Source organism: Brachyhypopomus gauderio, chromosome 20, assembly GCF_052324685.1.
Source record: "Brachyhypopomus gauderio isolate BG-103 chromosome 20, BGAUD_0.2, whole genome shotgun sequence".
Classification (NCBI taxonomy): Eukaryota; Metazoa; Chordata; class Actinopteri; order Gymnotiformes; family Hypopomidae; genus Brachyhypopomus; species Brachyhypopomus gauderio.
Window position 1 is genome coordinate 6,213,230 of NC_135230.1, and position 14,965 is coordinate 6,228,194.

A 14,965-nucleotide genomic window follows, 5' to 3' on the forward strand; every position below is an offset into this window, starting at 1 on the left:
ACACCAGAGATTGGTATTGTGTACAATTTCATGTCTGACCATAACAAAAACCATAATTTTATAACTTTCTGAAGCTAAAGACTTGAGGCAATCAAAAAAAGAGCTTCTCTGCAGTGTGTGTGTGTGTGCGCGCATGTGTGTATGCATGTAATCTTTAGCTATTTGCCTACAGGCACCTTCCTTTGACGAACATTTATTGCTGTTTACTGAATGTTTTTATTTAATATGTTTGCCATGATATACTGAGCCTCCAGGATTTAGTAATGAATTTTACATAAGCAAGACAACACGCCAACACACTCTTACCACAAGTAGACAAATGAAAATTAAAATAATGAGATGAATAAAATTTTAAATTTGAATCTTTTAACAGCTATTTTTTTGCCAGTTACAAAGAATTTAGTTACATGAGAAGAAATTATTGTGCAATCGAGAAAAAAAATCCTTCCAGTCTCTAGCTCAGACAAAATGCAGGCCTAAAAAAAACTGCCATTGATAATAGTATCAGAAGCAGCTTCAATACCTACACAAAAATACTAATACAAAAAAAATAATAACCCACAATAGCGCCGTTTGCACTACTGACACTGTTTCGCATGTTTTTCTTTTGCATAAACAATGATGGACATTGCATCCATCATTTGGTTATCTGAATATGCAGCATACCCACTTCTAGGCCTTGTTTACAAATATCCATGACAACTATGCGTTTCCACGACTTAAGTTGGTCTCTACGGACACGGTAGTGATTTGGTATATGTGGACAAAAGATGTAGCCTTCAACACTAAAGCAGCCTTTTCTGACCGATGCGTCTCCGCTGATGAGCGGGCCGTGAACTCGTCGAGCGTGGTGAATGAGAAGCAGGCCTGATTTCCCCGTCACGGTCAGCCGCAGCAGAACCACAAACCGAGCTCAGCTGCACTGCCTGGCCACACCACGAGACTGGAAATCACGCTTGTCAGTCCCGAGGAGCAGAGCCGGAGCTATAGAGAACGACACCAGTACTTCAGTAGCAGTACTAAAGATTTAGCTAATCATGCTTCAGTAGCAGTACTAAAGATTTAGCTAATCATGCTTCAGTAGCAGTACTAAAGATTTAGCTAATCATGCTTCAGTAGCAGTACTAAAGATTTAGCTAATCATGCTTCAGTACCAGTAGTAAAGATTTAGCTAATCATGCTTCAGTACCAGTAGTAACGATTTAGCTAATAATGCTTCAGTAGCAGTACTAAAGATTTAGCTAATCATGCTTCAGTACCAGTAGTAAAGATTTAGCTAATCATGCTTCAGTAGCAGTACTAAAGATTTAGCTAATCATGCTTCAGTAGCAGTACTAAAGATTTAGCTAATCATGCTTCAGTACCAGTAGTAAAGATTTAGCTAATCATGCTTCAGTACCAGTAGTAACGATTTAGCTAATAATGCTTCAGTAGCAGTAGTAAAAATGTATCTAAGCATGCTTCATTAGCAGTACTAAAGACTTAGCTAATCATGCTTCAGTAGCAGTACTAAAAATTTAGCTAATCATGCTTCAGTAGCAGTACTAAAGATTTAGCTAATCATGCTTCAGTAGTAGCACTGAAGAATTAGCTGATCATGCTTCAGTACCAGTAGTAAAGATTTAACTAATAATGCTTCAGTAGCAGTAGTAAAGATTTAGCTAATCATGCTTCAGTAGCAGTAGTAAAGATTTAGCTAATCATGCTTCAGTAGCAGTAGTAAAGATTTAGCTAATCATGCTTCAGTAGCAGTACTGCAGTACTGAAGATTTAGCTAATCAGGCTTCCTTTTTTTATACATAGGTTAATTTCTGATTGTAAACTTGAATGAAATGTTGCCTGATAATTTCTCCACAAATCTCACTATTCGTTAAAAGAGCCATTTTTAGAGAATTATGTATAATGATGAATGAATGTGTTCAGCTGTAATATTTCTTTATTTCTCAGTTGGCATCAGTTCACAAGTTGCAGGGTTGGGTTTCATTTTGTTTTAGGTGCCTTTCATAGGTACGGTGGGGTGAATGTTGGTGCAAACACCTGGTATAATTATTGTGGTAAATAAAATGTAAATGTTTGACATATTCAGCTTTGTAATTCATCAGTCAAGAAAATACACCAAAAAAAACAAACCCACAAAAATACATTATGCCCTCCTCCCCAAGGGAAACATGAGAATAAAATGCTATGAATTATGGCAAAGTACATTAAACAAAGAAAATACCTGAGCTATGTACATTTATAGTATTAGTTTGTGTGTGTTTAAAACCACCCAAAATCTTGAATGGACTCGGCTCATGTATGGGTTCTGTCCTGTGGTGTAGGGTGAGCGTTGGGCCGAGTGTGTCTGTTCTGGTTGTGATCACAGGGTTGCGGGAGGGTCAGGCCACAGTTTGGCGGCTGAACAGATCGAGCGTGATGGCACTGAGGAAGACGGGGATGCTCTTCTGGTGAAAGAGGTGGAGCTCCACCAGCTCCGTCAGCGTGCGGGAGAAGTCCGTCTCCAGGAGCTGCATGTTTCCACTGCCTACTGGACCACTAGACTAGAGAGAGAGAGAGGAGGAGAGAGGAGAAGAGGGGGGAGAGAGACTTTTCAAACAAACAAAATACTAAAAGGCCTAATGTCACGACAGTACACAAAGGATCGAGATCAAAACATGTACGTTAGGTATTAATACTGAATATACAGACAACTATGAAATCCCCAAATTACAAAACAACTCAAACAAAACTATATTACTTACTGGATACTCAATCACAGTGTTATCTGGCCCCAAATCAAGAATACAGTGTGGTAGTTTACCCAAGCATGCTCTGTGATAAACACTGAGGTGCAAGGACACAAACAGTCTCAATGACTGTAACTAGACCAGGGGTCTCCAACACGTCGCTCGCGAGCTACCAGTATCTCGCCACCCCTTTCCGAGTAGCTCGCCAAAGGGCCAATGAATTACATATAAATTTGTAAACCTAATTGGTCCCATCGAGAAATTTACTTAAATTTATGTCCAATCAAAATTCACAGTTGTCCCTCCCCTTCTAACACTAAATGATTATTCGCCAATTATACAAGTTAGTTCACAATCCGACTGGTTGAGAAGTGTTCTAACCCTGCAGATATGTGTGATAACAGCACGGTATTCTCATTCTCTGTATCACTCCGCGGACGCGTTGTCAAGTAACGGCATGTACATATATTCACGATAACACACTCCCTCTCGTGTTCTATTGCTCAATTAGCTGTCAATCAAAAAGTTAGGCTGCCGTCAATATTGAATAAACCAGGGGTCACTCACGTCATGAGTCGCCACGTCATGTTTTTGCTACTATTATAGATTGTCTGCGGTTGCCAGCGGTCTTCCCGCCTAGCAATTGACACTCGCACACGCAACTTTCGCCCCCCCCATTGCCATTATGTAGAGTTCAACATAATTGCAACACTACATCATGCCACAGTTTGAGGGACAGTGACTGACCATATCAGCGACCACACCCAGTCCTATATTACTGCCACTATTAATACTATAATAGTGAGTAATATCACTATTACTAATTTTAGCATTAATATAATCAGTTCTAAAGGTAATAGTGGGAATAATACTGAGAGTACAGCTGTTATTACTGTTATTTGTAGTGGTTGTAGTATTGTTGTCTGCTCTAACTTTATACATGTTAATTTGTTCATCAAAGCTTTGGCAAAATAAATATGAATATTGGTCATGCCAATAAAGCGCCACTGAAATGAACCAAACTGAAGTGACAATGAGCAAGAGAGAATGAGAGAGAGAGAATGAGAGAGAGAGAGAGAGAGAGAGAGAGAATGAGAGGGGGAATATAATGAGAGAGAGTGTGAAGACTGAAAGAGAATGACAGAGGGAGAGAGAAAGAGTGAAAAAGAGAGAATGAGAGGGAGAAATGACAGGGAGAAATCATTTTAGAGCGCGAGGGAGCTTGATGGCGGTTGAGGACCCAGCGGGTGGCCCCTTCTACTGCCCGCTGGCTGTAGTGTGAAGTGACTGATGAGTTGAGTTGGTGAGAATATCGGCCTCTGGCCTGTCTCCTCTCGCTGAAGAATCACTGAGCAGCACCAACGCTGAAGAAAGGCCAGCACATGAAACACATGAAGGATGCCATGTGCTTTGATGGAGTCCTGCTAACCCATGTCACTACGGGAGAGGCCATGCGGTGTCGTGTTGCCTTTTCCTTTCTAAACCCCGTTTAAGGAAAGGTCAAACACACCCTCACACACCTCAGAGAGGGACTTATTCAAATTGTGACCTTATCAGTGTTTGTTTGCATATTCACCACCTCAGAAACATGTTACAAATAGTATTTGACCTTTCGGTTAACATGGAGGTTTTGTTGACGTGGAAATCTTCGTCTCGAAATGCTTCGATGTGTGTATGCGCAAGTTGTAAACGTGAAAGACCAAAAAAAGCAAACCAAAGAACAAAAAAGAACAACAGAGTAAATTTAAAGTCAGAGGTAAAGATGCCATAGTTGTAAACTTGAATAGCGCAATGAATAAAAATTATCCGCCGTTTGTTGACATCACTTGCAACACAGTCAGCTAATATTAAACAATATATGCAAAATTTATTCAACAGATACTAAAATATCTTAGTTTTGCACCTTGTAGACATAAATCACCAAGAATCTGTTTGAATTTTCCAAAGCGCTACCAAAAGCAGCCAGACACAAAACAGAACTGCTCCCTGCCAGGACACCACAGACAGACCCCTCCAAACCACTCCTCTTCATCATGATGTGATTTGATCCCAAACACCTTCCCAAACTCCACCATTACCCAGTATCATGGAATAGTGCTGGGCTAGTAGGCCAGAGCCCCACCGCACACACTTTGTAATTCAGTCGCTGACACACTTTGTAATTCGGTTCTTTTTCCTAGTGAGCATGGTGCATGGTGGAAGGAACTTCAGGAGAGGCTGTCACCGCATCAGCGGAGAGTTGGAGGTGTGTGAAGAGTTGTAATTGGCTGTTAAATTAGTTCTATCTACTGATTAGGCAAACTTGTAATTAGCCAACTGCTCCCTGCTAACAGCTGACATCATCACACCTTAAACACACACACACACAGAGATAAAGAGAGGAAAGAGAGGAAGAGGTTTAGAGAGGAAAACAAGCTCTAAACTGCACGATGACCAAAGAATCAGAAATAAATGCTATAAAAATGACAATTAATAAGCATAGCTAAAACGTCTAACTCAATGCTGCCCCCCCCCCCCACAAAACAAGTCACTCGCAGGGAGGCGCAATCTTGTTTCAGTTTTCAGACTCGGGGCATATGGCGACACCACTCTTGGTAAAGTGCCTCGGAGAGTGTGGATCTGTGAGTGACAGTCAACCGCAATGCGTGTCCAATTTGTATAAAACGGGCCCCTCACTCCTGCACTCTCTGTATCAGATCCCTGGCTCGCTTTAATCGCCCCGGACTTCTACGACCCTCCCGTTTAAACAGACACCCTCGTACTGCCACACTGCCGGGCAGCTACGTTAACCGTTTCACTGCTTCGTCGAGTCGTTAGGCTCGTAAATATGCACGTAAAAAACGAGAAAACATCGCTGCATTCTTCCCCTTCTCCACTTTTACGAGCCTCGCTATGTATCCTCACGTAGTAAATGTTTTTTACGGGGACTACAAAAGCACATCCAGACAAGCATGGACTAAAAGGCCAATCCAGAACTCAAAATGACCAGAGCACAGTGAGAACAACGGGGCGTCGGTCAGCGGGAAGGGGAGCGGAGGCATAAGGACTGGGCCTCAGTCCAGCTAGGACAGTGTCTGCGCTGGCTCCGTTACGGCCTGCAGGTTGTACGGGATGATGGCGCGGTACCATGACGGCGCGGTGCGATGACGGCGCGGTGCGATGACGGCGCGGTACCATGACGGCGCGGTGCGATGACGGCGCGGTACGATGACGGCGCGGTGCGATGACGGCGCGGTGCGATGACGCCGTCACCGGGTGGCGCGGGGTGCGGAGTTAGAGTCCGGCGCTGTAATTAAGTTCCGTCCGGCGGCGGGGGGCTTGCATGGCTCTTGTTCTTGCTCTTTCCTTTCTTCTTTTCTTTCAACAGCCTCTGTATGACGGCGACAGACACGCGAAACTCGAAGGAGGCAATTCAGCACATTGTCCGCTGAACAACAGAGAGCACATCAATGCAGACAAATTACAGCGTCAGATATCGCAGCGGTGTGAAACGCACAGGAAAGCATTCTTATTAGAACATGGTGACCAAGCAGGCACAGCTCCAGATGGCTTTTCCCTGTGAACATGCAGATAAAAAAACACTAGACAGGTAATTGGTCCACTATTAAGGTTTCAGTGTAATTCATAAATAAATAAATAACTATTCATCAACTTCACCGTTAGCAGTCCTTATTATATCAAACATAACATATTCCTTCTTGTGTACATGAATCGCCAATTCTGTGAATTCTCATCAACTTTTGTTTATATAGATTATGCAAGTAAGCTTTTATAAATAATAAATGGTACATTTCCATTGGTCGTCAAACAAATATGCAGGAGGCAGTTCAATTAACCAAATCAAGACCGAACCCCACCCATCACCCCCACCCATCCTTTATCAGTGGAGAATGGCCTACAAAGGTCAACAGAGTGACCTCCAGACATATACATGAGGGGAACATCGTCGCCTGAAGAGCTGCTAGACACGAGATGGACAGAACTGAATAATCAGAAATATGCAAATGCATAAATAAAAAGGCTTCCATTTAAATGCAGATTTTGACATTTCGCATAAAAAAAGACCAAAAAAAAAAAAACACATGGCAGATTAGCAAATATCAGAGTCACAAATAATGCATAAAATAAACAAACAAACAGCCAGGGAGAGGGGAGCCACAACACGTTGTGGATACGATGACTTCCCAGCAGCCCAGGGGCAGGACACCCTCAGGTAACAACATCGGAGCCTCACTGCTCATTTACAAGTAATTAATTTACACTGACCCGCCGTTTAACACCCTAGTGTCACAAAGACCTGGAGATATCTAGCGATAAAAAAACAGGGCCCCTCGGGGACACACCGCGGTAGTTTGTGTTTTGCTTTTGGCAAACAAACTCTTAAAAATATTTAGAACCAACACAGATTTCTTGGCTCGCATATCAAAAGTAAATAAATAAAAAATAAACACATGCATATACCCTCTCAAGATGGATATTCATTAGCTCTAATTAGAATGCTGCTTTATGTAAATTGGACCGAATTGCTTCCTTAAACCCCAGTGTTGTACTCACTAAAGGCAAACTTGGCAAACAAAACCTTTTTACGATTGGCGTCGGCAGTTTATCCCCTACCCAGCGAATTAACTTAACAAAATTTGGGAAGGCAACCTGGGCTTCTGGGCATATTCTCTCCATCAGCTGCTGCTTGCCCACTGAGGCAAGATGAGGAAAAACAAAACGTCTCATCTGCGAAGTTTTTCCTCTTGGCCCGCCGCATGTCGGGGAGAGACAGATCCACCCACTGTTGGTCATGTGCACTCTGAACGTGACTTGCGTCCCTGCAACAAGTGGATCCTGGCCTTGACTAATCAACGAAGATTACATTAAAATTAAATGAACGTAACACTGAACTGTCCACCATGCGCATTTCTGCTGAGAGGTTCATCCTCAGATAGAACCAAAATCAGACGGGGTTAATGCAGAATGTGGCCAGGACTGGGGTGTGTGTGTGTGCGCAAGCGCCACTGTTCGCAAAGCAATCTCTCATGAAAAGAATCAGATGCTCTCAGAAATGCTTGAATTTGCACAACAAATGACTTTGATTCGCTGGGGAACTGCACCAAAGTGTGACGCACGAACACACACACACACACACACACACACACACACACACACACACACACACACACACACACACACACACACACACACACACACACACACACACACACACACACACACACACACACACAGAGTTGTGGGGGAGTACAAGGAGCAAAGGACAAAATAAAAAAAGTCATCAAGCCTCACCCTGGGCGTCTCCCTCCTCGCCACTCTGCGGACGCGCCAGGCAGACTCCGCCCCCTCTTTCTTCCCCTCGTCTCAGAGGAAGGCATCAAATGGTCTGTCCGTTCCAACCGCGTCACGCTTTCACACGAACGAGCCAAAACACGCAGGCAGACATGAACGCTGGCGGGGGGGGAAGGGGTGTGTGTGGTGTGTGTTCAGACCGTGCCTACTTGCATTCTCCGCAAGGTTCGTTTAATTTTGGCAGAGCCCTCTAACTGTTAGGTGCTCAGCTGTGAGCTATCGAAAATATGCCAAACAAATAAACAAAAACACACACCGATGTCAGTTAGAAGCACGTGTGCAACGTTCACGCGTCTAGCGTGACACACCAGAGCTGCGTGTGCCAAACGAAGAGGAAAAACCACACGGCTCGTCAAGACCAATAATGACAACGTGACGTCTACGACTTCAGCCTCCAGCTGCTTCCGCCACGGGCCGATTTAGGGGACGGCTGAAATCCGGACGTGCTTGAATTGGATCTTAGAGTCCAGCGCCGTCTGCGCAGGTTTGGGGGTCACGGTTGGGGTCGCCCCGCGGTGTGAGGAGGTGCGAGGTTCACAGCTCTTGATTCCGTCTCGGGGTAAGCGACATCATGGCGCCCAGCGGGGGAGCCGTGTGTGCCCTGCTCAACTAAAGCACTGCCCACGAGGACGAAAACGCAGTGTAATAAGAGGACATTTGAAAACGCCGTGTAATAAGAGGACATTTGAAAGAAAACGCCGTGTAATAAGAGGACACTTGAGAGCGTGGATCCGGAGGCCCTTTATGCCAGCAGAGGCAGTTAAAATCGTTACGTCTGTTATTTGTTTTGCGGTGGATTCTGAAATCTCGGTTTCCTGCAGTGAACAACAAGGTGCACCGCTGGGTCTTTAACTGCATGTCCAAACTAGAATTGAACCTGCGCGTGATTGAAACTAACATCTATGTGACAACACAAACCAAACACTCACTTAAGCCAACGGGAACATTCACTTTTGCATGACTTTCAGACGATTCCCTAAGCTCTCTTCCAAAATTGCAAACGAAGGTTGTTCCTCACAAAATTAAGCGTTCTCCTTTTTCTTATTAGTCGTTAGCAACTGTGCACATCTCAAAAATAACTTCACTGATTCGAAAGCTATTTAAACGTTTGCTCGTTCTTCTCTCTACACCTCTAGATGCTGGAGCTGGACTTGCCAAGAATAATGAATGATGTGTTCTGTGTGCTTAGGTAAAAGTGAGCCATAATGTATGTGTGTGTGTGTGTGTGTAGAATGGTAGTTTATTGGTTAAAAATTTCAAAATGTGCCGGTACAGCTGTCCTGTTTCCTTAGGATGGACAACAGTTCCTGTCCCTTTACCTAATTAAACCATCTCCACAAATGAGAACTTATATATTTCACATCATCAGTGATAATGAGGTCATTTGATCTTTTTCTCTCTGCATGATGCACAGAAAATTCCAGGGTGTAATCAGTGGCTCCATTAGATGTAGTGATCATCTCCTGATTGGGTCACGGCAAACATGAAAGCTCCTACGTGAACACACTTCCCTCTGCAGTGGGACCAATCAGAGGAGGTCATCCTTACTCAGACCAGACTGGACAAGCCTCTTCCGCACTGTGACCGGGTTCCATCACCTGTTCATAGCACTTACTCTCCGACGCTGAAGATGTAACCTGCTCCAACGTTAGGTTCCCACACTGATCCAACACACGTTCCTCCAATAGTCAGATGCTTCACTGTCCCTCCATCGTCAGAAGCAGGTGTGGCGATATTAGCCGCTGTTTGTAGGGTCCTCCACACTCCATCCTTCTTTTATCTGAGCACGTATGATTACCGGCAATTTGGTGCATTTATACAAGATATGAAGTATGCCTGTGCTCATGTGCGCACACACACACACACACACACGCGCGCGCACACGCAGGCTCTCATGATCAAAGAGACCCTATGCTGAATCAGGATAACAGAGTTTATAATAAAAAAAAAAGAATGTAATGTCACATGTACCCAAAGTGCAGTGCTGCTATATCATAGAGCTATTCACTGGAGAACAGACCGAACAACTGGCATGGCGTCCCACTGAAAAAACAAAGACAGGTGTTTTCATGAAGATATTAACAAAGCAAATTAAGCCAAATGAGCCTGGCCACCGTTTACCCGCCCAACACGGGTCCAGTCCAAACAACATCAGCGCCAGTCAAACTGCTTGTTACTCTATTTATAATGGATTTTAATAGATTTTAATGGATTTCATGAGAACAGTAACAGAACGACTTTGGTTTCTGTCCAACTCACAGATAAAAAGGTCTCAAGCCAGAGGAAAGGGGCAAACAAATATTGGGAAGTATTTCGTTGAAGGCCAAAGACAAAGGAAACCGTCATCCCGGCTTCCCCCCTTAATTATTCCTCTTTTAATTGTGACTATTGATTACCTTCTCTGCCTGGCATCCCGCGGGGATGAGCTCAGCGGGGTGGGGGGCTTTGATTGCGCTGGAGAGGCTTCTGATTACAAGTGAAACGGAAAACACCAGCGAGAGAAACAATCTCAGGGCGCAGGCGCCATATGGTCCACGGATGACAGACCGAAGTGACAGAAGCAGGAGGAGATAAGGAGGAACAAACCCAAGTGGAGGTCCGTGGGTGCTGGAGAACAGACTCCAGAGTAGAAGTGGAGAAGCGTGCGTGAGAAATGCCCTGGGGGCGCCTCGTTCATTAATACGCCGGCATTAATGTAGTGTGTGTGTACAGGCAACAGCACCCGGGACCCCAGGAAGCATTGCTTAATGATAGTTTCAATGAAGGACGCTTAGCTCCTCGCGGGCAGTAAAACCACGTTAAAACGACTCCGGTTCGTGAAATTAGCATCCCAGTGCGAGCGGACCTAAAGAGAACTGTTGAACATGGTTGGGGCAGTCATGGCCTGGCGGTTAGGGAACTGGTCTTGTGACCGGAGGGTCGTGGGTTCGATTCCCAGACAGGCCATGACTGAGGTGCCCTTGAGCAAGGCATCTAACCCCAACTGCTCCCCGGGCGCCGGGCTAGGACTGCCCACTGCTCTGGGCACGTGTGATCCACAGCCCCCTAGTAATCACTAGTGTGTGTGTGTGTGTGTTCTGACTGCACAGATGGGTTAAAAGCGGAGGACAATTCGATTGGGGTGTAAAAAAAAAATCACAATTGACAAAATATGGCACATTTCATTTCATTTCATTTCAACTGGTCTCCGGCCTGTTACTGGTAAAGGGACCAGTGTCAGAGGCGGTTCTGTGGGGGAGGAGCCAGCAGTGGCGAGCAGACCCGGCCCGTCTGTGGTAGCGATCCGGGCTGCCCTGCCCAGCGCCGCCCTGCCCCTGCACTCGGGAACCTCCGCACCCCAGACCCCAGTGACCAGCCCCCTTTCAGCGATCCAGTCGAGTTGGCATGAAGCTTGCGATGGTTCAGACGCCTCAGTCAGTCAGCGTTTTCCATCTCCAAAAGCGCAGCGCAGCTGGAGCGACGGTGACTCCATCACCTCGAGCAAACGCACCGACGCGTCGGGTGGAGAAGACGGAGCAGCTCCACATTCCAACTGAGCAACCACCGCGCTCCTACACCCTGTACAGGTGTAGCCATGGTTTACCCAAATCTAGCAACACCGCAGTGGTGGGTGGGCTCATGGTCGTTAAGACAGTAACACCTCTTTGTAAATACTAACAGAGTAGGAAAACACCACTTTATTGGGGTGGGGGCACATGCTCACACAGGGACGCACAGGCTTGCGCGTGCTTCAGTGTGCCATGTGCAAAACTCAAGGTTAATAAATACTGACAGTAAATTATCTTTAGCAGCAGGGTCGCAGGTGGCTTTAACGCACCTGATTTGACACACCAGCACCGAGGCGTCAGAAACGTGCACAGACGCACAGCACAAAGCAGCCAGCACCTTCGCCGGTGGAGATACTCCAGCGTCATAAAACTCCCCGATGACGCTGCACTATATTACGACAAACTTTCAAAAACTGCAAAGTGAAATCGATCCTATGGATCTTCTGCAGAGCCCGTCGTAAGGACGCGCCCTTGATGAAGCAACTCGCCTCGTTTAAGGACGAACAGTAATCGACCTACAAACACGCACACGAAGGCACTAACGACGCTAGCTGAGGAAGGCGGTGGTTACCGTTAATTAAGTTATCTGAATATTTAAGGATGCACATGCTAGGATGTCCTAATAGTAAGAGTAATAAAAATAATGGGGATGTGAATCCTAAATATATAGGATAAGTATAAGCTGCAAAGTCTTCTAAAAATATCAGTGTCCAAGCCCAGGAATCAAATATCACAGTAAAATATCAGGATCTCACAGTCACTCCACTTAACTGTACAGGTAGGATTTTAGATGACATTAAAATGCCTGCACAAATACATTTTTCAGTGTTTCAACGTGGGCTTTTTAACAAATGTATAAATAAAGGTAAACAAGAACATATGGGAGGTCTGTGGGCTGGACCACATGGGAGGAGCTGTGTGGTGTGAGGAGGAGTGGTGCAAAACACAGCCAAGATCCAGTGGGACCTCCAGATCCGGACATCTGCTCAGGAAAACGCGAACCCCCTCCGAAGCACGGAGATAAAAGTGATGGAGACATCACAGGACACGAATGTGAGAAGTTGGAGAAGTCCCAGGGACGGCCAGAGGAAACGGAGGGAAGGCGGAAGGCCAAAACTACACCTGTCCTGCTGGTGATGGGGCACTTGGGACTGTGCCCCGTAGGACGGAGGAGTGTTTCTGACAGATCGCAGGAATGATGACATCGATCTGGGTAAAGAGGCCAGTCCTAGAGTGGATGAACGTGCTGGACTGCACTCTCAAAGTCCCAGGCCTGCGATGGAGCTCGGGGAAAGGCTGAACGTAAGGAGAGACAGCACTGCTCACCGTCAGTGAAGAGCTCTGCACCCTCCACAGATGTTCCAAAGGGTTAAGATACAGCGACCGAGAGGGCCACAACATAAATTCCATCATGTTCATACCACGCAGTGACCCGTCAGGCCCTGCGGAGACCACTACCATCAGGATCAAAACGTTTCATCAGAAGTGTGACCAGTCGGAAGAACTGATTCACACTGACCATTAGCTCTTACCGTACAAGTGGACTTCAATCATGCCCCCAAAATGTGCCCCCAACATCATAACGGCGCTCTGATTCCCTGTAAGTGTAGGGGTCAAGGATTCAGTCGCTCTGATTCCCCAATCAGCGCAGGGGTCAAGGATTCAGGCTTGATCTGTTCTCTTGGTGGATGCCACACATACACCCACTTGTCGAGAACAGGGTAAAGGATTGCTCATCTGAAGAGATTGCATCTTCCACATCCGTGCAGGACTTTCTCCAATGGATTTTGCATCTCAAATGTGACTATTATTTTGTAATGGAGAGCTTTATTCACTATAATATACAATATAAAATGCCACTAGGAAAAAAAAAATCACTGGAAACACATCCGTAAAACATCCGTCAGTACATTTTCAAAGAAACGATCAGAGATACTACCTCATAACATGATACGATCATAACATTCCCTATGCAGAGATATGAACTGCTCTTATACTCAAAATCTACTGTGCTACAACCATATATATCCATCATACATGCTTTAGATCTCAATTATCCAACAATGTCGTGTCTTTTCCAGGTTACATGTAAAGCACACAAATCCTGCCACGAACCGAAACGTCTGGTGTTGCTGTTACAAGCTAACAGGATGAAATCAGGGCAGTTGTCTGAAGTATGACATTTCTGGGACCGTTACTCTGATCACAAACTCTACAAGACACTCAAAAGATACCGTTATCTTTCGCTGAGAGTTCCTTTGGCTTTCATATGCATACATTTATTAGGGATTTTTCAATTAATTATGAGTCATTTAAGAAGTTTCACACATAGAAGCTCTGAATACAAAGTGGAATGCAGCACTCAAGCGTGGAGAAAACTTTGATGCACTCTGCATCAGCACATTTAGGACTGTGCACATCATCTTAATCATCGAAAGAGACTCATGAATTATGAAAAATAGTAGACCTCTATGTTTTACACACACACAACCCCCACAAACACCTCAATTCATATTCATGAACCCAATTAAAATAAGACTATAATTTGCATAAATAAAACAGAGATTAACATCACAAACAGAGCGGGACACTGTACATGCGCCAGGCCTGCTGAGCTTAGCCCAATTATCAACTCGGGAGCAGCATCAGAAATGCGTAATTAACAAGTTCATACAGTTCAAGGAGTCTTAAGTGTCAGCCTGAACAAAGGAATTCAGCCCCAGCAGTCTCATTGATGAAGGAAGCAGCAAACGCAGCACAGACCAAACACCTAAAGTATTTACCCTAACGTACCCAAAGCGTCGTGATGTTAGCTCTGTCCTGAAGGGCCCACCCACACGCCTTCGAGACCAAACGGTTCCGTGACTGCATTTACCTTGAAGAGCAAGGAGTCCTCCATGCGCTCGGCGTACACGGACGTGAGGCGATACTGGTTTTCCACGGTGATGTCGATCTGGTAGCCGGTCAGGACGTAGCAGACCGTGCGGAACTCCTGGATCTTCTTCTGGAAGACCTCCTTCAAACGTTGGTTCTTCAGCTCAGCACTCTCCATCTGCTTACGCAAATCTGACACGAGGAGAGTAAGGAGAACCATGTTTGGATTATAAAGCAAACAACTGGAATATCACAACAACAAAACAAAAACCCACTGGGCAGACTAATCAATTAACTTCCACCAGAGCAACATCGATGAAACAAATTCCAAGATATTTAGTATGCTTTCATGGCGATTCATTAGAGTGTGACTAAATTAAATTCAATCAATTTCTTATTATCCTACATGTATATTGGATGAAAAAGCCAAAACAGCTCATACTCTTGTGACGCATCAATCATAAT

At 45.0% G+C, this 14,965-nt stretch overlaps 1 protein-coding gene across 1 annotated transcript in view; it reads right to left on the reverse strand.

Moving 5' to 3' along the window:
* Window positions 1–1,918: 1,918 nt before the first annotated feature.
* Window positions 1,919–14,965, reverse strand: part of mad1l1 (mitotic arrest deficient 1 like 1) — a 47,906-nt gene continuing 34,859 nt past the window's right edge. The window contains exons 18-19 of the mRNA XM_076982578.1: window positions 14,502–14,692; window positions 1,919–2,540 (exon numbers count right to left, since the gene is read on the reverse strand). Coding sequence (XP_076838693.1) covers window positions 2,379–2,540; window positions 14,502–14,692 — 353 coding nt within the window. The 3' untranslated portion in view covers window positions 1,919–2,378. The remainder of the gene's footprint in view (window positions 2,541–14,501; window positions 14,693–14,965) is intronic.